Source organism: Girardinichthys multiradiatus, chromosome 23 (genome assembly GCF_021462225.1).
Source record: "Girardinichthys multiradiatus isolate DD_20200921_A chromosome 23, DD_fGirMul_XY1, whole genome shotgun sequence".
Taxonomy (NCBI): domain Eukaryota; kingdom Metazoa; phylum Chordata; class Actinopteri; order Cyprinodontiformes; family Goodeidae; genus Girardinichthys; species Girardinichthys multiradiatus.
The window spans coordinates 24,028,846-24,052,741 of NC_061815.1; the positions used below are offsets into that span (position 1 = coordinate 24,028,846).

The 23,896-nt window shown below is 39.9% G+C and overlaps 1 protein-coding gene across 3 annotated transcripts in view; it reads right to left on the reverse strand.

The window, feature by feature from the left end:
- LOC124860390 (A disintegrin and metalloproteinase with thrombospondin motifs 2-like) overlaps nt 1–23,896 on the reverse strand; it is a 228,144-nt gene that overhangs the window by 42,122 nt on the left and 162,126 nt on the right. For all 3 annotated transcript variants that reach the window (XM_047353689.1, XM_047353688.1, XM_047353690.1), the window contains exon 4: nt 7,275–7,480. In XM_047353689.1, coding sequence (XP_047209645.1) covers nt 7,275–7,480 — 206 coding nt within the window. The remainder of the gene's footprint in view (nt 1–7,274; nt 7,481–23,896) is intronic.

A 23,896-nucleotide genomic window follows, 5' to 3' on the forward strand; every position in this document is an offset into this window, starting at 1 on the left:
CCCATTTGATCAGGCAATCTAGTTAGTAAGTATGTAAAAAATATAAAACCAGACTGTGACATTACAACAAACGATGTAATCACATTTTATAAATTAGCAATTATACACAGACAAATTGTTTAAAAAAAACAAAATTTTTCAAGTCTTCCCTGTAATACTTTTTTAGGAGAGCACAATTACAACAGGAAAAAAGACCTCCAATAGAACCAAGGTAAGGATGGCCATCTGCCATGACCAAATAAAGGTACTTTGAAAACACATTGTAATTTTTGAATGCTTAAACATGTTTACAGCCACACTCTGTGGGACAAAAATTTGGTGAAAGAACATAATTTGGTAAAATGACTCAAATAACCCAAATGTCCATGTTTCTGTTTTTTGATAAAGACCATCTGAATTCAAAGGACACTCAGATCTCACCAGGACATAGCGATAAAAACAATCTTATTTTCTATACAAGTCAGTTTGCAAACAACTTGGTGCATCACCACCACCTTGTGGTAGCAGCAACAGCAGCAAGTAAAAGCAGTAAAAAAAAAGATAAGTGATTTAGCAAAACGGAGTCACTGTAAAGATTATTTGAATATTCAGAGGCCGCTGTTCATCTCTAAAAAGGGGTTGGAGGAATCGTCAGTCCATTAATACAGCAGAAAAAAGAGGAAAACACATGGGAAAGGAGTGGGAAGCACAGAATACCAACAAAGACACATTTAGTCTAACATGCACACGCAAATAAACACACCCACACACAAACAGATTTTGACACTCCTGCTGAACTTTGCAGACAGGACTCAATGGTTTTCTGTAGGCGGGCTTTGAAGTCCTGCAGACAGCAGTGATGTCCCTTATTTTCTCCACTTGTACAGGCACAAACACAAACAGATGATCCACCTTGGCCCTTTACTCCATTCGGCATTTATTCAACACGCAGGCGGAAATACAGAGGTGAAAGAAGCAGATGTGGAAGATTTGGAGTCATTATGAAAATGCCAGATGAGATTTGTAAAAATAACAGCATCTTAGTTGTATAAGGAATGTTCTGACAATTTACAGGCCTTTTCAACAAGTTTTGTTAGAAAACTACCTTATTCTGAACACATTTTGCCCACCTCAAGTTTACTTTTAATGTTTCTTTTCTGTATTAATAATGCTGCTGTAAGAGTTCTTCAAGACTTCATCTGCTGCCATGTTTGCGGTACAGGGCTATTATCTTCTCTGTATTGACCTCTGAAGTTAAAGAGGGGAACTGTCATTAAATGTATACATTTTGTTGTGCTGACTTTAAAGTTTGCTTGTGCCATGGCTTCTGTGTAACTATAATCTGTCCTTTAAGTGTACAATGACTGCATTTTGGCAACAACACCACACAAGCAGTGTTGGAAGGTTAGCAAGATTATAAATACACCACACACAGGATTATGTAGGATATTGACATGCAGAGGTAAAATGGTGAAATTACAGCTTGAAAAGGTTGGAAACTCAAAAATCCAAACCTTTCCCAAACAGCGAATGTACCATATGAACTCTTCAGAATAGACTTTACTTCTCCAGTAGGAAGCCTCAAAGCTAGCAATTGTCAATATCAGTGAGGGGCTTGAAATAAATAACAGAGATCTAAGAGGTATTTAAATGGAAACTACATTATCTACAAGATGTTAAGAAATCCCTGCTGTTCATTCAGGCTGTGGAAGGGCAATAAAAACAAAGACTTAGAAATGATAACAGGAAGGCTAAATGTATTACTGCATGTTTCCTGTTTAATTGTTTAGGCTTTCATCTGTTATAGAACAAGTTGGATATGAAGATATTAGCATTGTATATGTTTAAAAATATTGATCAAACCAAGTTTTACAACAAGTGATCTCTAACACATAGCAGAATAATGCTTCTGATCCAAAACATATGAAGACCATTCAAGATAAAATACTATAATAGAAAAAAAGAATTTTAAGCTGTATCTTCTAATATTATGGCTCTAAAAAATCTGATACTGCCAAAAGTGGTATCAGCTTGTCAAAGATGAACAAAAATCTGAGAAATTGGCCTAAAAATTCAAAATTGCTTCTATGATATCATGTCAACCAGAAATAAAACCAACTTTAGAAAACTGACTCCAGAGCTGATATTTCACTGGAAATTCCAGTTCACTTTATGGTAGATGCTCCCGAAAGCAGCTAATAATTGCTTATAATTTAAAAATGGGAAGAGATTCTTTTAGTTTTAAAAATTTTAAATTATTCAACTTAGTTTGTTTGCAGCAGCGTAAATGCAGTATCTCACAAAAGTGAGCGTTCACTAGAGCTTCACAAGTTACTACTGGAATCCCCTTTAACTCCTACATGACGACATCACTGAGCTGATGGATGTTAGAGACCTTGTGTTCCTCCACCGTCTGTTTGAGAATGCCCTTCAGATGCTCAATAGGGTTTAGGTCTGGAGACATGTTTGGCCAGTCCGGCACTTTTACCTTCAGTTTCTTCAGCAAGGCAGTGCTCGTCTTGGAGGTGTATTTGGAATCGTTATGTTGGAATACTGCCCTGCTGCACAATTTCCAAAGGGAAAAGATCCTACTCTGCTTCATTATGTCACAATAAATGTTTACATTCACGGTTCCCTCAATGATCTGCCACCAGCACTCATGCAGCCCCACACCATGACACTCCAACCACCATACTTGACTACAAGACACGCTTGTCTCTCCGCCCCTGGTTGCCACCACACATTTGACACCATCTGCACCAAAAACGTTTATTTTGGTCTCATCAGACTACAGGACGTGGTTCCAGTAATGCATGTCCTTAGTCTGCTTGTCTTCATCAAATTGTTTACAGGCTTTTATGTGCATCATCTTTAGAAGAGGCATTCTTCTGGGACAACAGCCATGCATACTAATTTGATGAAGTGTGTGGTGTGTGGTCTGAGCACTGACAGGCTGACCCCACCACCCCTTCAACCTCTGCAGCAATGCTGGCAGCACTCATATTTCCATTTTCAAAAGACAACCTCTTGATATGATACTGAGCATGTACACTCAACTTACCCCTATTCTCTGACAGTCAAGGGACTTTTTCCAAATTTATTTTCTAACGCTGTAGAGTGTGGAGTGGAGAGGAAAAGAGAGATCAACCATGGTGGTTTATGCTCTTGTATGGAGGCTCGTATGGGTCTAAAAACTAATTTACCTGGCCTTTTATGCGCATGTCTCATGTGGAATATTCAAATAAGCCCTACCAAAATCCTGGAGGAAACACTGAAATTAATTAACTGCCTACAGTGCTATGTACCAGCAGTCCTGTTGGGATTTATATTGACTATTGGTACTAGTACATGATTATTTCTGTAAAAGTTAGAAAAGCAAAAGTAATTCTAAGTAAAAGTGATACATTTTTTTATTGTGGGTATAGGAAAGTTGATAAGACTATTGTATGAATAAACTACTTTCATTTTCATTGAATTACATGTTATTGTATTGTTATTACATTAAATACAAGCAAATGTCTTGTTTGGTGAAAATGTTCTATGTAGAACAGCGAGAAACTGGGAGAGCAGCCCTCTAAAGTTTGGTGAAAGCAGAAAAAGAGACATTTAACGACATGTTATTAGAAATGTTCATTTTCAGAATTTAATTTTACATTTACCTTCTAAAGAGGATTGGGTGGCGGACGAAGGTGGAGACCTCAGCGGCCCGATCCCCAGATGCTTAGGCGGGCTCTAGGGACGTGGAATGTCACCGCGCTGGGGGGGAAGGAGCCTGAGACTGTGCGGGAGGTCGAGAGATATCGACTAAAAATAGTCGGGCTCACCTCCACGCCCAGCATGGGCTCTGGAACCCATCTCCTTGAGAGGGGTTGGACTCTCTTCTACTCTGGAGTGGCCCACAGGGAGAGGCGGCCCAAGCGCATAGTGAGGGTCTGCTGGGAATGCCTGGCGGAGCCCTCGGCCAGGGATGTATTCAACTCCCACCTGCGGGAGAGCTTTGACCAGATCCCGGGGGATGTTGGAGACATAGAGTCCGAGTGGACCATGTTCTCCGCATCTATTGTCGATGCTGCTGCCCGTAGCTGCGGCCGTAAGGTCTGTGGTGCCTGTTGCAGCGGCAATCCCAGAACCCGGTGGTGGACACCGGCAGTAAGGGATGCTGTCAAGCTGAAGAAGGAGTCCTATCGGCTTGTGGGACTCCTGAGGCGGCTGACGGGTACCGTGAGGCCAAGCGTGCTGCGGCCTGGGCTGTGGCAGAGGCAAAAACTCGGGCCTGGGAGGAATTCGGTGAGGCCATGGAGAAGGACTACCGGTTGGCCTCGAAGCGATTCTGGCAAACCGTCCATCGCCTCAGGAGGGGGAAGCAGTGCTTCGCCAACACTGTTTATAGTCGGGTTGGGAGGCTGCTGACCTCGACTGAGGACATTATCGGGTGGTGGAAGGAGTACTTCGAGGATCTCCTCAATCCTGCCATCACGCATTCCGTGGTGGAAACAGAGGCTGCGGACTCAGGGTTGGACTCATCACCCAGGCTGAAGTCACAGAGGTGGTTAAAAACTCTGTGGTGGCAAAGCTTCGGGGGTGGATGAGATCCGCCCTGAGTACCTCAAATCTCTGGATGTTGTTGGGCTGTCATGGTTGACACACCTCTTCAACATTGCTTGGCGGTCGGGGACAGTGCCTCTGGACTGGCAGACTAGGGTGGTAGTCCCCTTTCATAAGAAGGGTGACCGGAGGGTGTGTTACAACTACAGGGGGATCACACTCCTCAACCTCCCTGGTAAGGCCTACGCCAGGGTATTGGAGAGGAGAGTCTGGCCGATAGTCGAACCTCGGCTTCAGGAGGAGCAGTGTGGTGTTCGTCCCGGCCGTGGAACACTGGACCAGCTCTATACCCTCTACAGGGTGCTCGAGGGTTCATGGGAGTTTGCCCAACCGGTTCACATGTGTTTTGTGGACCTGGAGAAGGCATTCGACTGTGTCCCTCGTGATGCCCTGTGGGGGGTGCTCCAGGAGTATGGAATCGGGGGCCCTTTATTAGGGGCCATGCGGTCCCTGTACGAGCGGAGCAGGAGTTTGGTCCGCATTGCCGGCACTAAGTCGGACCTGTTCCTGGTGCATGTTGGACTCCGGCAGGGCTGCCCTTTGTCACCGGTCCTGTTCATAACTTTTATGGACAGGATTTCTAGACGCAGCCAAGGGCCGGAGGGGGTCTGGTTTGGGGACCAGTGGATTTCGTCTCTTCTTTTTGCAGATGACGTGGTCCTGCTGGCCCCCTCTAGCCAAGACCTACAGCATGCGCTGTGGCGGTTCGCAGCCGAGTGTGAAGCAGCTGGGATGAAGATCAGCTCCTCCAAGTCCGAGGCCATGGTACTCGACCGGAAAAGGGTGGCCTGTCCTCTTCAAGTTGGAGGGGAGTTCCTGCCTCAAGTGGAGGAGTTTAAGTGTCTCAGGGTCTTGTTCACGAGTGAGGGAAGAATGGAGCAGGAGATCGACAGACGGATCGGTGCGGCTGCCGCAGTAATGGGGGCACTGTGCCGGTCTGTTGTGGTGAAGAGAGAGCTGAGCCGAAAAGCAAAGCTCTCAATTTACCAGTCGGGTGGCCGGGCACTCCCTTAGAGATAGGGTGAGAAGCTCGGCTATCCGGGAGGGGCTCGGAGTAGAGCCGCTGTTCCTCCACATCAAGAGGAGCCAGTTGAGGTGGCTCTGGCATCTATACCGGATGCCTCCTGGACGCCTTCCTCGGGAGGTGTTCCAGGCACGTCCCACCGGGAGGAGGCCCAGGGAACGGCCCAGGAGGGACTATGTCTCTCGGCTGGCCTGGGAACGCCTTGGGCTCCCCCCGGAGGAGCTGGAGGAGGTGTCTGTTCGAAATTGTGCTCATTATTCCTTTGTTCTAGCCTGAAGCTAACATCTGGATGTTTAAACCTTATGATGCACTGCACATTTCAATATCTAACCTGTGGGTATTGTGATGAATAAAAATGCTTCAAAATGTTAAAAGAATGATGGGATGTAAAAACAGGGGAAATTGTCCATAATCGTATTGCGTTTCAGGGACTGTTTCACTTTCACAATAACTTGCCATTTTCCAAAATTTTATTTTTACCAAAAAGTGTTTTCTCAAAAACCTTTGCTACCTCTTTATATTTCGAAAGCTTTTTTTTTTTTTTACATTGATTTGGATTTGTTGCCATAAAACTACCCAAGCATTGCTGCTGACAGCCGGGGAGAACGACAGAAAGTGAGAGAGAGGGAGAGAGTCAGACATCGCACACCCATCCTGAAGTGAGCAAAGCAAACTTTCAAGAAGAAAGTCGCCCAGATGCCACGCGTGGGAGGAAGCCCTTATTTATTTATTTCTGTTTATCTGGCTGTCAGTAATTTATTCTGAATGCACTCTTTAAAATACTCCTTTTCCCCCCTTCCTATCCATCTCTTCCCTGCAGATTAAAGCGGCGCTGCGACAGAGCTGCGTATTCCCTTCGCCTATATTGTCTAACAAATATCTAAAAAGGGGAGGTAGGGAGCAACGGTGGCTCTTGTTCTTTCCCAAGTGCTGAACTGAGACAAAGAGGTGTGGTGGGATTTGCAGCTCTTCGCCTGCACCTGCTTAACAGTCGGAGGCTGGTTCCTGGCGCAGTGGGGACGCAGTACAAGCAAAGCAAACAGCGGCACTCGCACAAACACACACATAAATGGATGCATGCAAACACCACTCTCACCACAGGTTTAATTTGCAAAGATTAAAGTGTGGAGTGTGCAGTGTGACATACAAGCTCACACACACACACACACTTGTAACAACACCTGGGAGCGTGAGTGCTAAGTGTTGTTGTGGCCCGGAGCAGACTACCTGCTGTTTCTACATCTTTCTTTCTCACAAGCACACACACACACCCAACAAATGATGAAATGACAAAACCTGATGAAAAGAAATGTGGAAGCCTCTTTAGCACAGACAGAGCACCTTACAGACAGACACACCCATACACACACACACACACACACACACACACATATATATATATATATATATATACACAAATGAAATCTCATCAGACAGAGAAGAAAGGATTACCTGTGGCTGATTGCAAGTAATCCTTTCACATGTAGGAGGGGAATTGAATCCCCATTCAATGTGTGTGTGGGTGTGTGTATTTTGACCTCTCTGTGACTTTCTTTTCAACCCAAATGGAAGAATATTCTAATTTAATTCAATCTAAAGCAGAACAGGTGTAAGTTTCAGAAGTCTAGAAACCTGTGTGCCCAGACGTAGAAACACAGATACTTACGATGTTCATGAGGGTCAGCAGGTATTTTTGTACATGCTCCTTCCCGTGAAACTGGACCACAGAGTCATCAACGCCCAGCAGCACCTCGATGTTGTAGGCTCTATCCAGACTCTGCCGGCGCACTCGTGAAGCCCGTGTGTGGTTGATGCTCTGCTGCACACCACGATACAGAGACTCTAGGTCCATCAGACCACCCAGATCTGCACCTGGTGAAGGAAGCACACAAAAACACATATCCAATGAGACAAAACAGTGTATATATATATATATATATATATATATATATATATATATATATATATATACTATATGTATACTATATATATGTATATATATATATGTTTGTATGTATGTATGTACAGCACAGACGAAACGTTTGGACACACCTTCTCATTCAAAGAGTTGTCTTTATTTTCATGACTATGAATATTGTAGCTTCACACTGAAGGCATCAAAACTATGAATTAACACATGTGGAATTATATACTGAACAAAAAAGTGTGAAACAACTGAAAATATGTCTTATATTCTAGGTTCTTCAAAGTAGCCACCTTTTGCTTTGATTACTGCTCCGCACACTCTTGGCATTCTGTTGATGAGCTTCAAGAGGTAGTCACCTGAAATGGTTTTACAACAGTCTTGAAGGAGTTCCCAGAGATGCTTAGCACTTGTTGGCCCTTTTGCCTTCACTCTGCGGTCCAGTTCACCCCAAACCATCTTGATTGGGTTCAGGCCCAGTGACTGTGGAGGCCAGGTCATCTGGCGCAGCACCCCATCACTCTCCTTCTTGGTCAAATAGTCCTTACACAGCCTGGAGGTGTGTTTGGGGTCATTGTCCTGTCGAAAAATAAATGATGGTGCAACTAAACGCAAACCGGATGGAATAGCATGCCGCTGCAAGATGCTGTGGTAGCCATGCTGGTTCAGTATGCCTTCAATTTTAAATAAATCCCCAACAGTGTCACCAGCAAAGCACCCCCACACCATCACACCTCCTCCTCCATGCTTCACGGTGGGAACCAGGCATGTAGAGTCCATCCGTTCACCTCTTCTGCGCCGCACAAAGACACGGTGGTTGGAACCAAAGATCTCAAACTTGGACTCATTAGACCAAAGCACAGATTTCCACTGGTCTAATGTCCATTCCTTGTGTTCTTTAGCCCAAACAAGTCTCTTCTGCTTGTTGCCTGTCCTCAGCAGTGGTTTCCTAGCAGCTATTTTACCATGAAGGCCTGATTCACACAGTCTCCTCTTAACAGTTGTTCTAGAGATGTGTCTGCTGCTAGAACTCTGTGTGGCATTGACCTGTTCTCTAATCTGAGCTGCTGTTAACCTGCGATTTCTGAGGCTGGTGACTCTGATGAACTTATCGTCCGCAGCAGAGGTGACTCTTGGTCTTCCTTTCCTGGGGCGGTCCTCATGTGAACCAGTTTCTTTGTAGCGCTTGATGGTTTTTGCGACTGCACTTGGGGACACTTTCAAAGTTTTCCCAATTGTTCGGACTGACCTTTATTTCTTAAAGTAATGATGGCCACTTGTTTTTCTTTACTTAGCTGCTTTTTTCTTGTCATAATACAAATTCTAACAATCTATTCCGGTGGACTATCAGCTGTGTACTGTATCAACCTCCTGCACAACACAACTGATGGTCCCAACCCCATTTGTAAGGCTTGAAATCCCACTTATTAAACCTTACAGGGCACACCTGTGAAGTGAAAACCATTTCAGGTGACTACCTCTTGAAGCTCAGCAACAGAATGCCAAGAGTGTGTGGAGCAGTAATCAAAGCAAAAGGTGGCTACTTTGAAGAACCTAGAATATAAAATATATTTTCAGTTGTTTCACACTTTTTTGTTCAGTATATAATTCCACATGTGTTAATTCATATTTTTGATGGCTTCAGTGTGAAGCTACAATATTCATAGTCATGAAAATAAAGACAACTCTTTGAATGAGAAGGTGTGTCCAAACCTTTGGTCTGTAATGTATAAGGATTTATACGATACAACTGCTCATCACTTATAACTATGAAATGTAACAAGATGAAATTTTTGCTTTTTTATAAGTGTTTCTAATAGGTTTTAGCAGTAATTTCATACATTGGGTTGTATCAAAATTGCAATATTTATAAGCAAGCAGCAAAGTAATTTAAATATTATTGAAGAAATACTGCAAAACAGAAAGGTTGCCTAGACACTAGATGACACTAGAGAATCAAAGTGTCATCTGTTTACTTCATATAATAATTTGCATATTATTTGATAAATACATGTTGCATAAACACCAACTCTTTATTCCATTTATCATAGAGGAATAAACTGTGTTTTAAGGAGATGCAGCAGAGATATAATGCTTTTAATTTTGGTGGATCAAGTCCCTCAACTGAAGTTGTATGGGGATCTACAAAAGACTTGAAGAGAAAGATTGAAGAGAAATAACACAAGTGGATAGCTTTAAACCAAGACACCAAACAGATGAGCTTATGCTTTCACAGCAACATAGTTGCTCTTGATGATGAGACATTTTTTTAGTTTAAATTTAACAAATCTGGGTCAGTGTTATTTTTAAGCACTGATATTTTACAACAGCCTGAATCAATAGTTTTTGGCTGTTAAACATCGTTTTTTAGTAAATGTTATGGGATGAACAAATCCTTTCATTGTGTTACATGCTGAAAAGGACAGAGTAAGTGAGACAACTTTTTTAAAATTTAAATTAGCCCTGCTGACCCACTTAAACAGAGAACCAACAGCAGTAAATAAGTTGAACCATTCCTAATCTATTATGCAGGCCCAAATCATACACATTTTGTTACTCCAGACCTTAGTGGAGTGGTTAAGAACTTTTGATGTGCAGTCAATGATTTCCCATTTCCCTGGGGTATAAATATGATATAACATAGAGGTCCATTTCTCGTCACCACTCCATAAAATAATAATACTGATAATAATAATAATCTTTATTGTCCACATATGTGGAAATTTGTATTAGACTTCAGATTGTGCTTAAAAACAAAAAAACACTCAATAAATGACTCAAACCACAATAAGTATGTGGACAAATAACGAACATAACTTACATTTGAGTAATTTGTCATGATTTGAAGGTGTTTGACTTTTGTTTTGGGTCTTGTCTCTTGTCATTGTTCATGGTTTCCAGGTGTCGCTTTAGTTCATTCTTTAGGTTTAGTCTCTGAATTATTCTTGTATTCTGTTCATGTTGCATTTTAGTTAATGTTCTATCTGTAAGACACATACTTAGGTTAGATCATGTCCTTGTATTTCTGTTTAGTTCCAGACATGTTTTAATGCCACTCTCTGCCATAGTAATCAGCTTATAATGAGTTTAATTCAGTCCCCCTGCACCATGTCAATCAGTCTCCCAGTTTCACCTGTGTTTATACTCTGTTCTGTTTACTCCTCGCTGATTTATACTGTTTTTCATGCCAAGCCTGTCTACGACTATTTATGCCTAGCCAAGCCTGTTCATGTCCTCAACTGTTGAAACGCCAAGCACATTTATGTTCAAGCCTGCATCTGTTACATCCAGCCTGCTGTGAGTTTTCTTTTTGTTTTTTTATTAAACCTCTTCTTTTTATCTCACCATGTTTGTCCTGCCTGCCTGTCTGCATTTGGGTCTGCTCCAAAAACCACAACCCTTGACATAATCAACAAAATTGGAATGACACCTTTTACTGTGTTGATTTTCATCAATCAAGAAATGACCACAAGAAAATGACTGTTTGCATAAACTTGTCTAAATCTACAGTCTGAGAAATAAATAAAAAGTTAAAAACAACTAAAACTATAACAAGCAAGGCTGGACAAGAAACCAAGTTAATCTTAACACCATACTGAGATGACTGGTAAGTGAGGTAGAAAACAAATCATTGAGCACTCAATGCTAGTGAACTGGTAGAGTGGCTTCGTGTCGTGGTCACCAAGTCCCACGACAACTATTAAATGCCAACGGAGCCATTTTATTGTCATACCATTAAAAACATAAAGGTGTGGAGTTTGGTAAACTTTAATGAGACCTTTATTGAAACTATATACTTTGGTCAGATTGGAATAAGACTAAGCTTTTAGGCAACAAACACTTCAGGTGGATTTGGTGTAAAAGAGTGTACTTACACATACTGTACATGTTCATATTGTTAATTTAATGTCTAATTTTACTTCCTCTAAAGTTTATATATTTATACCTAATGTCTATATGCTGTGTACGAGTAAAACCAAAGTCAAATTCCCTGTTTGTATACACAAGCTTGGCCAATAAATCTGATTCTAAAACAAAGAATAAATATGTGGAAAAGCACATGATGTCATCTGTAATGTATGGTCAAGGGTCTGTTTTCTGTTAATTAAAGTCATGACATTGAAACTTTTTGAAATACAAATATTGCATTACCTTTTAAACAAGACAGTCAGAGACTGCATACCTCCGCAACTCAACGTAGGGTCCCTCAGGCCATAGACAAAAAAACGCTGGATGCGGATCGTGATCCACATTAGTACCAACATTTAATAGATTCTTCCTTGGGCTAAGACACAACTCTGGTAAACAAAATTCACAAGATTTTGTCTGTAACTTTTTCCGTAAAGTTGCTAATGCACAGACAAATAAACTCAACTGAAAAAGTATCCTCTGTGGTGGAGGTAATAAAAATCCGGTGGACTCCGACAGAAAATTGAGACTGAGGCAGGACAAAACATGTGGCCAAATAACCAAATAAACCGTTCATTAGAGTCAAAATCAACCTTATTTCATGACCGTCTAGATCTAAACCCTTTTGAAAACATGTTGAGTGAACTGAGGAGAAGAATGTGTAAAATAAACAAGTTATGTAAGCAGGTTTCCATTTTAGGCTTTCATAAATGAATCTTGCTTGTTTTTCTAAGTGTACATTTGTAAGTACTTGACAAAGACCATCGTAAAGAAAATCCCTCACAATCAAAAGCATCTGCATTTGCAATAAAAGAAAGACAACCTTGCTTCAACACCTAGCCTTTTAAATCACACTGATAAGTAACCATGAGCACCACAATGTGCTATATATAGGTACTTACAAGCACATTACTGTGTAACAGTCACAGTTCTTCTTCCAGTGTTTCATTGTTTTGAACACTATTGCTGCTTCTGTTATATTCACACTTGTATACATATGTGATGTCTGTGTCTGTCTCCTGTTTGCTCTCCAAGACACCAGTTGACAGAATCGAGCATGTGTGTCCTTTGTAACCATTGGTAACGGTGTGGCTATCTCTCACAGATCCTCTCCTAATCAACCAAATATTTCTACTCCCATCTGAATAAAAGGAACAGATGGTGCTTGCTAAACACATGGATTAAGACAGCTCCTTCACACAGGGGCTGCCCACTCTGCTCTTTCCTTGGCTTGCTAAATAGATGAAAAATGCTAATTACACAGGAAACTCATTTTGAGGTTATCTTTTCCTCTTCTTCTTACAGGTAAAATGTGTTAGAAATGCATTTATACACCTTGAACTTTTGCATATTATTACAACCGCAACTTCATTTTATTGGGATTGTATGTGATAGACCAACACTATCACTTGCATACATAGTGCAGTGGAAGTAAGGGAGTACAATATTTTCAAAATTAAAATGTTAAAAGTGCGGCCTGGATTTATTTTAAGCCCATTATTTTTAAGCCCCAAAATAAAATTGATTGCACTGAGTTGTCCACCTGCGTGCATTTTAATTTTAGCTGTTCTATGAAGACGTAAGAGACATCATTAGGGGACAAATACCATCCATCTAAACTAACAGATGAGCAAGGAGACCATAAATCAGAAAAAAAAAAGTCAAGAGGTGGTCCCTCTGGAGGAGCTGCAGAAATCAACAGTTCAGGTGGGACAATCTGTTGATAGAACAACTGTTAATCATGCATTCCACAAACCTGGCCTTTTTGGAAGAATTGCAAGAAGAAAGGAAGGTTGTTATAAGTACTGTTTTCTGTTTGGAATAAGCGAGACACTGCAAGCGTGGAAGAAGGTGCTTTGGTTAGATGAGATCAAAACTAAAAATTTTGGAAAATGAACACTGCACATAATGCTAGACAAATCATCCTCAATGTGAAACATGGTGGTGGCAGTATCATGGTGTGGGGAAGCTTTTCTACAGCAGGGACAAGGATCTAATCAGAGCTGATTAGAAGATGGATGCTGGTAAATCCTGGAAAAAAATCTGTAAGACTTGAGGCTGAGGTTCACCTTTGGCAGGACAATGGAACTGCACCTCTCTAGATATGCAAAACTGTTAAAGACACACACTAAAATATTTAAATACACTGAAAGGAGGTTCCACAAAGTATAAAATAAATATACATGTCACAATTCTTAGAGTTTTGATTTAAATGTCTAGAAAAACATTTATTTTTTCCCTTTTGCTTCACAATTACGGCCTACTTTGGGTTGGTCAGACAATAAGCTAGAGTCAGTAAAGAATATAATGTGTCATGTCTCACCAGAGCCAGGGTCACTATTCCATAATCAGCTATTCCTGTGCTTATGCAAGGGCCATGGACAGCCGAACCATGCAATGCCGATGGGTTTAACAAAGTGCCATAATTGTTGACTTCAAGGCTTCAAAGATGACACACAAATGCAGCTCAAAGGGGTGCTGTGTGGGTGTGTTAGCAGGTGTTGGTGTGTGAGCACTCTGTGAACAAACATTTCCGATTGGGCTATAAATCACTGCTTGCAACAGGAGCTTTAATTTAGCTGAAGCTGGGCGGCGGGGCCGACTAGCCGTGGAGCTTTATTTGAAGGGGTTGAGGGGGGTTTCAACGTGCGACACTAAGGGACCAGCGGAGCTTTGAAACCTTCAGTTGGAGTAAGTGTCAAATGGAGCACAAAAGAACAAGACGCAGGATAAAAACAGGTGGGAAATAAGGAGAGGAAGAGACATATCTGCCACCTTGTCTCCCAATCAGCAAGGGGCAACCTGCTTTCCCACTCCCTCTTATGCAACGTTTCCAAGACAACGGGCTCATGGGTAAAACAACAAACACGTGGTTAATGTTTGCTCCTGAGTCGCGAGCAGAATTAATTTGAAAGTCTGACTATTATCCCATATCTGCCCACATTCCAGCGACTGAAAGAACACCAGCACAGAAAAACAGGAGGTGGGGGTAAAGAGAAACAATAGTATACAGACACTGTGTGCTGCTTGTGCTTGTTAGCAGAGAAATCTGTATTTAAGTTGGTTTACATTATAACAACTCAGGCATTTCCAGTTATAGCTACCTTCAACTAGTCTGAGGCCATAACCACCCCATTTGCTTTTGCTATAAATATTTTTACCTCTTATGAAATGTTTAAATAGCAACAAAATAACATATTCCTTTCTTTTAACTTCTTAACTTAGCACCTTAAAATCTATTAAATGAGACAATTTAACATTGCATAACATAAGGCCAAAACATGATTATAACCGTAAGTTTGCTTAAGGCATACACAGGAATCAAGTAATGTGTGCAGCCAGATGCAACGTTTTAAACATCCCCACATTACTGCACCTCTGTCCTTGCACACACTTGCAAAACCTCCATTTTCTATTACTTCAGCTGTTTTACAGCAAGAAAAAAAAAACCCTGTGGAGCAATGAAGCGCAGGAGAGATTGAGGGAGGTGAGAGGCAGAGTTGAGGGGTGTGATGGATGAGAGATGGAGATGAGAGGAGAGCAGAAGGACCTTGGGTGTTGTGAGTTCCTCATTCAAGTCTGCCATGGTGACTGGGGGGTGGGGGGTGAAGCAAAGCTGTAGTGCTTAGTTTCTCATTGCAACGACTCACATTAGCCTCACAACACTGACAGAATCTTAACAAGTACCTTGCAAACGTATTTAGAGCCCTTGAACATTTTCACATATTGTCATATTACAAGCAAAAACTTCAGTGTATTTAATTAGGGATTTTATGTAAGAGACCCACTGAAAGGAGTGCATACTTGTGATGTAGAGGGAAATTAATACCCAAATAGGTTATTAGTTTTTCATCTAGTAAAATAATATCTCCAAAATATTATTTTACAAAACTTGATAACTAAGTAAATTAAGCCCATTTCCCAAAGATTTGGTTCTTATTTAAAATAATATTTCTTTAAATATTATTTTAATAAATAAAGGCAGCTAATTAAACACCGTTGAGAATTGATCATCCAGAAGGTTGGTTTTATTCAGCAAATCATTCTTTAAAATATTATATTATTAAAATAATATTTTATCTGATCTTGCATTGTGAATGGTTGTTTAAAGGTATACCAATTATTGCCTAAGTTAGTTCTAAGACTAACTTAACTTCATTTCCAGATTCTTCAAGATAATCCTTGGTTCTCAAACATAAACATTGGATGGTAATGTTGCATCGCTCTTTTGGTCATGGTTTTCAATCATCTTTAATCAACTTGTTTATATTGCACATAGCCCATTAGTCTTCGTCATTCTTTAATTCTGCTTGGTAGTTTAGTTGGATTGTTTTAGCATGGTGAAGAGTTTGTTGATTGAAATATGTTTGACTTTGAGTTGACTTATTTTTGTTAATAAATTCTTGTATTTTAAGAAATTGTGTGAATTCATTCCATGTATGTGTGCAGAGTTTATGCTGTTCAATAATGTCAGAGCTCGTCTCACACCTTTCTATTTTGTCCTAATACCATCGCCTTAATGGGTTGGTATTCACAGGACAACCCTTAACAGACCGAAATATTATTTAATGAAATGTTAAAGTATTAATATTAAATATTAAATAATATATTCATATTCATAATCGCAACAATATTTTACCTTGAGGTAGCATTTTCAGCATAAAACCTTTTTTTCCATTATGTACAACACCCCTTTCCTTTTCTTAACAGCAGCTTTTCTTTCCATTTGCTGCCTTGATAATATTTTTTACACTATATCCCCCTGCCCCTGACCATCACACACAAACATCTCACCTTACATGCACCCCTTCTCACACATACTGTTCCTGTTTGCCAAGTGTTTTCATTCCGGTGGGGTATGGAGTGTGGCCTTATTAGGAGACAAAGGTTCTTTGTCTTTTCAACCTTTGCAAAATGTCAAGAATGTTTGGGTGCCCGCTGAATACTGTGCTGGAGGAGAAGGTTGCTTGACAGAGTAACAACAGCATAACAGGAGGAGGAAAGCGGTGATAATAATTTGGGTCAAGCAACACTTTACTCCTAAGCAGCGACCTTTGGTTTGAGGTGGCAGGTAGGTGTGGACATCACTATGATTTGCATACAGGATGACTGCCACTGACCACTGATGGTGAGTCTGGATACTATCCCAGATTTATGGACCTACACTGCCTGGCCAAAAAACCTGGATTTAATTAAGCAAATAGGTATGAGCCTCCCATTGGATAATTACTGCATGGGCGATTATGTTTCAGCTGGCAACAAGTTATTTAACGCCAACTGGTGCAATGAGTTGCTTCTCATTTCTTAAACAACCATGTCAAAAGACACATCCCATGGTCGTGGAAAAGATCTGTTTCAGAAGGGTCAAATCATTGGCATGCATCAAGCAGAGAAAACATCTAAGGAGATTGCAGAAACTACCAAAATTGGGTTAAGAATTGTCCAACACATTATTAAAAACTGGAAGGATAGTGGGGGCCCATCGTCTTCGAGGAAGAAATGCGGCCAGAAAAAAAATCCTGAATGATCGTGATCGGCGATCACTTAAATGTTTGGTGAAATCAAATTGAAGAAAAACAACAGTAGAACTATGGGGTAAGAACGCTGTCAAAAACAATGTGTATGTAAAGACGGAAATGTGTGCATATTAGTCAATAGTTGTGCATAAGTAAAATCCAAAAGAGGTATTGTATATTTTCTCTATAAGAATACCAAATAAAATGTTACAGCTTCAAGAAATTACAAACACAAAGTTCAAGTTTACAGTTGTGGTTTATTCTTTATAAATACAATATGGTATAACAGTTTGTGAATACGATTTCTTTTCTATGAGAATACGAATTTACATCATCGACTTGGCGTCACGTGATCTCAGGCTGGTTAGTGAAGCTCAGAGTTAGTCGATTTGCGTTGCGCATGCGCTGTCACACTCCTCACTGCCAGTAAACGTAGTGTCAGGATTTGATGATGGAAAAAGGTAATGGGAGATAATTCAGTCTAAAAGGAAAACTAGGAACAGAGGGGAGATAGGGGGGGAATCAAGAGTATTATAAATAAAGCATTGTTCTTATTTTTATGAAATACAAAACTAAAACATAGAATATAATGGGTGGAGTTATACAATGATGTACAGTAGGTGGCAGTATGTACCTCTGAATTTGTTGCATACCGCTAGCAGAAGAAGAAGAAGCAGCAGCACTAGCACCAAGATGACGGACCAAAAGCATATATTAATCCTAGGAATAGGATAAAAAGAAACCAAAGAAGTGTGGCCTCATTATCATTAAGGAACAATGATTAAGCAATGAAGTCATTCTAAAAACCTTTCCAAAGCAAGAAGAAAATGCTAACAATTAAACTAGGGATGCACTGATGAGAATATTATGGAGTTCTGATCTCTGGTTTTTGTAAATCGTTTACCTGTCAAAATTGATTTTTCTGATTCCTCATTAACAACTGTTATATAAGACCATATAAGAACAGCAAGTTATATTTTTTCTAATGTTCCTGTCATTAGGAGCTGAGGCCAATTTTACAAATATTTTAAAACAAAGACAATGTTATTTTTTTCAGTTTAGATTAGAGGCTGACATTCCCACGGGAATCCCGCATCAGTAAAGATCACGTGATTGGGACGGTACAGGATAAAAAATGAACAGGAGCAGACGGGAGCGGGATCTAACCAATTGGAGGGAAACAAACTAGGATCAATTGTCTTTGAAAATGTAAAACTGAGACTTTGTTATAAACTTAAAGAAAAAAAAAACTTGGATCAATGCCGTCATTGTGTAGTTTTTTTCCAAGAAGCCTATACTATAATGCGAGTCAAACGAACTACACGACCCACAAGCCAACAGTGCTTCTGATCGATGTTTTCCACCTGCGTTCAGGATGGAGGGAACAAACGCAGGTGGAGAATAAATTGGATTTGCAACGTAAAGTCAGAAGTAAGGATTTATCTATTAAACTCACAGAGCTGACAGGAAAGTCGCAAATATTACCGAACTTCAGGAGAGTTGAATGTAGTGGTGTTAACACGCAGTCTGCTGCTTGTAAAACGTGTTTAGTCGTAATCAAGTTCACCAGTGATTAAAGGAGACTTTTAAGGCAGATTCTGGATTGAATCAGTCCTGCATCTCTTCATTCATCAAACCAAAAGTACCATCATGTGTCAAGTCTCATCTGACCAACAAAATTGCTGCATGTGCTCTAAAGATTTAAGAGCCTTTGCCACAGTAGAGGGGAAAGGCTTCATCAAGGGAAGATATTAAATAAATAGATTGTGAAATAGAAAAAAAATAAATGTACCATTAAATGTACAATTTATTTTAATACATCATTAAATATTAAGTGTACCACTAATTACGTCATGTCGTCTTTAAAATTATACTCAATTATTCAGTGGCACATTTAATTGCATAATAGTCCATTTCATGATATAATGTACATTTATTGTTTCTAATGATGTATTAAATAAATAAATGGTACCTTTAATTTAATGGCACATTTAATGTTACATTTACTTCACTTATGGGACATTCACAACATTTATTTATTTAATGATGATTTTATTGTATTAAATTTGTCCAGTTTGACCCTCCATTCTTGATGTCTGATTAAAGGTGTTCTTGACATCCTATATTAAATGAAAATTGTCACATTAACTCTGAGATTTCAAAAGGCCGCCAACATTTCCAAATCTAGCATGGTCCACAATTGACAGATGTTGCAAGTTCCCTAGGATAAAACACTACACCTTTGCTGTACTCTGTTTAGCCTTTCTGTTCTTTGCTTTAAGTCTAACTATTTCCTTGAGCCTTTATGATCTACAGACATAACTCGATATGGTGTAGAAGATACAACTTCTCGCACCTATGTGCTTCCTCAGACTTCATTTTCAAACAATTATGAAATTAATCATATACTGGTGCCTGGTCTTTCACTGCCATATATTTTAGGCCTAACATTATAAAATTATAAGATGAATTCTGAACCAAAAAGGTAGCCAGAATAATGATAATAAAACAGGAGTTATCTGTGCTTGCCTACTAGAATGAATCAACCAGGCTGATGTGTTCTGAATAACGTATCTATCTAAACCCTTAACTATGTACTGTTCTAATTCACAAGCCTTCTCACCTAATATCCTGCTTACAGCATTAGAATTTTACACAATTTTAGGAATGTTCTGTGTGCTCTGTGTGTGGATACAGAATGTCAAGAAGGAGGAGCAAATTTGATGTAAAGCGACACATTTCCAACAACAAAACTATCCTGGAAATCACAATCAGTCCACCGATGTATGCAGAAATTCAGTTTTGATATCAGTTTGGCACTTGAAGAGAGGGTTCTCCATGTTAGAGAGCCTCCTTCAAATGCTAAGGTTCCAGCATGAATTCAGGCTTAATTAATGACAACCTGTAACTGATCCAGTTATGTTCAGACAGCCTGTTCCAGTGGTTATAGACTCGAAGCCTCCTTCTGGAACCGGGTTTCCCTAAACTTGAATAGACTTGGATATTTTTTACGGTGCTTCCTTAAATGGAGCTCTAAATGATTTCCTGAAAAATAACACCTACTGGCCGAATTTCGGTTGTTTGCAAACTCAAAAACCCAAAAACATGAGATGCAATATAACGTAAAATCTCTGACATGAAGATTTTTCATTTAATATTCTCCACAGATTGTGAAACACCACATTCACATCGTGCATCTTTCTTCTTCAGAGTCGTCAGATTCGGTTCACCAAGAAAATTCCAAGGTATGAACTTCTTTGTAAGCTTTCCACATTATCTCATCACTCTGTTGACTGTAAAGTCTCAAAGGACCTTAAAGCACACAGAGGTTGAAAAAATATGGTATCTACATGAATGAATGGGTGTTTAATCTACATCAGAAATAAGGATTTTAAATGAAATCTTATTATTAAATAGGCATGAAGAACTGGAGCTGAAAAGCAGATGTCTAAGGAAACCTTCAGTGTAATTGTTGAACCTATTTAACCTATTTTACCAGTCAACCACATTTCATCCTGAAACAGCAACATTTAATTTTATGTCTAAACTTGTGTGACTGTAACACACACTTTCCCAATAGAGACCTATTAAAATAATTTTGTGTATGTTTGCGTATTTTTAATTTAATTGCTTTGTTATAGGAGCAGAGTAGATGTTGAGCTCATTACTCACTGCCTGAGCTCAAGGCTGTATTTCAGGTGAAGACACTCAGATGCACACACACACTCGCACACACCTTTTGGTCACATCGCAGAACATTTTGTCTCCTCAGTGACAGCTTTATGGGTTGTCAAGGTGATAAGAAGCTTGGACGATGGATTGTTAATGCTGCGGCTGCTGCATTTGGGCCGGTAGCAACATGTCACGTTGTCCAAAACAATGTCTCCATAATGAACACCCATTATTTCTCAGCTACCAGGACACAGCTCTAAACCCTTCCATCTGTGGATCATGTACTGACTGTAGATCACACATTGAACTGCAGCCCTTTATAATCACTTGATTGTTAATTATTTAGGATCGCTATTAGGATCTACGTGGCAAGACTTTGAAAATAGAATATTTTCTGCGTTCATTGGCACCGTTGGTAAAAATGTGTAAAATGCTTTAAAATAAATGAATTCGTTTTTGCAGTAGCATAGGCTCAGACTGAACATTTTAGCAAAAAATTGAGTCTTCAATTTAAATACATTTATGAAGTGGATGAGATTCTTTTTTTAAATGACCAGTGGCACAGAGGCTCATTTTTTTCAGCCACAAGGCTGGATAATGAACCATATCCCTCTTAGGCAAGCCTGGCTTTCAACATCTTTGTTTAGGCTAAATGTGAACAAGATCTATGGGCTAAACAAATCAAGATATTAATATATTTTGTTGGCTAAACAAAGACAAGGACGGACCTTTGAATCCTGAATGGCCATAAAAATATCCGCTGAATTTTTATAGTGCTTTTCTACTCACACTGACCACAAATAGGCACTTGAGCAATGGAGCATGGAACCCCTAAAACTGAATAACCATAAAGGATGGTCTGAACAGGCACCACACAAATGGTCCCCAGTTGATACCTTTGCAGTTTTGGTTGTTTGATATCTTACATTTTTGGGTATAATTGTTTCATGATGTTTCATACCAACCATGAAACAATTCATCTCTACCAGGAGGATGTTTTGTATCCACCTTGACAGTCAATGATTTAAAGTAATGTTCTACACTCTACTCTTAGCCTTTAAGGACATTTGTTTACTCCAATAAATAATATCTATCAGCAGAACAGGAAATCCACTAGAGGTACCGTACTATGATCAGGAGGCAAAATCTATCATATTTCATTAGACTGTTCACCTATCCATACAGGGTTCAGATACCAAGCCTGTGGTTTTTCTCACTGACTCTTCAATAATAAACCCACACATCTCTACCTCGGATTGGCTGAAATCCTTCGCAAACACTTGAAATCTAGACCATAACAAATACATTTTCCTGTGTTTCTTGAAGTTCTGAACAAGACAATGCTGCAACAACTCGCAAGTATTTGCAAATTGACCTAAAACAGAATGCACAAGTTAAACATCAAATATGTGATGATTTTTTATTTTAGCAGACATGTGGCAACTTTATGTTTTTGTTCAGTCATTGTTACTGAAGTAAATCTGACCATTTCCTGCTGTCAGACAACTGTATAAGTTTTTTATTAATTCTTTATATAACAAAAGCAATAGTACTAAGTAGAAGAAATAGCTACCTTTATATCCCAGTTTTAATTTCTTGTGTATCTTTATGTGTGTGCGTGTGTGTGTGTGTGTGTGTGTGTGTGTGTGTGTGTGTGTGGAGGGCGGGGTTGTTTCGTCCCCTAATTTTTACACTAGAGCCTCATTCACCCAGCTGCACTCTTAATATCCACACATTCACACTCCAAAACTCAAATCATTGGAGTTAATTAATTGCCTTGCTCATAGGCACAGTGACTTGAGGTGAGATAGATTAAATTGAGCTTGCAACCTTTTAACTGCGAGACAGCTCCTCTGTGGCTCAGTGGGAAGATGTCCATAGGTGGCCTGTGTTTGTAGGAGTTATCTTTTATGAAACACAGCAAGACAAAATGGTAAGTGAGATAAAGATTAGTATTAGACAAATGCAGCAAAAAGTGGCATCTGGTCTCCATAAAACCACTACACAATATTCCCACTGCTTGTGTGATTCCAGAAAAACAAGCCATTCCTTTTCCTATCATAACAAACATAAACATGTGGAGTTTGATAGCTCTAATGGAACTTTAACTGGATTGTGTGGTAAGATTGAGATTTTTGGCAAGAATCCTTACAGATGGGTTTGGTGTAAAAAAAGGCTGAATATGTCTAACAGAAGCTCATCCTCACTGTAAGGGTCAGTGGTGATACTGTGGGCCTGGTTCATTTCCAAAAGCCCATTGAACTCGGTTAGTTAACATGGCATAATGAGCTCTTTTCTCAAATGAAAAATCTTTCTCATAACACGGTAGGTTTTACCCAGATGTTTAGTGTGAGCCTGTGCCCCTGCAATAATAGATAAAATGTGTTTTAAGTTCTTTTAAACATCTTTACCAGTTAAGCCAATAAATGTGGCCCACACTTTATTAATAAATAATAATAGAAATAATACTAATAAATAAAGGACCATGAGAAGTAACCTTTGTGTTAGGCAGGTAGATGGGCCACCCATCTACACCTCTGCTCAGTGCGTCTGTGTGGGTTTTCTACTGGTTCAGGAGACAAGGCGACCTTTACCTTTGACTTCCTTACATAACTGTCTGTCAGAAGCACACAGGGTTGATGACTGCTGCGAAGGTTATGTGGTGCACATCATGTCTCTGTGTGACCTGCAGCACCAAATGTTCACTAACTATGAAAACCCCTCCTTTTTAGAGCCTGTGATGTATGAAGTCCCCTACACGTTCATAAAGTAAAGCCACAAAAATTAAATAATAGCTATTGCGCATTCAGAGAGAATGCAAGCAATTCACAAATGCACATAAAGTTAGAGGTGAGTTGGAATTGATTTACAGTATTTTTCATAGTAAACATGAGCCACCTATTTAAGGACGCCATGAAAGCGCCCATAGAGGTGGGAAGAGCGAGGTGGTGTTATGGTCTGGATTTAGGCTCTCTGGAGGTCGTCTGGAGGGAATTCCCCAACCTACTGGGAATTGTTTTTCTACCATACCCTGAATCCTACTTGTGGTTCCTGGAGGAGCGGTGGACCACGCCCGCCTCTCCGATGGTGCAGTAGCTAAACCATGGAGTGGAGCTCACCAACCTACAGCCACTAAGTCAGTCATTGTCCACGGCCAAGAAGGAGGTGATCATCAACTCAGATCTTGGGAATGCTAGATCTCTAGCTAGCAAGAAATTTATTCTGAATGACTTTTATACTTCACTAAAGTTGGATTTTATGTTCCTG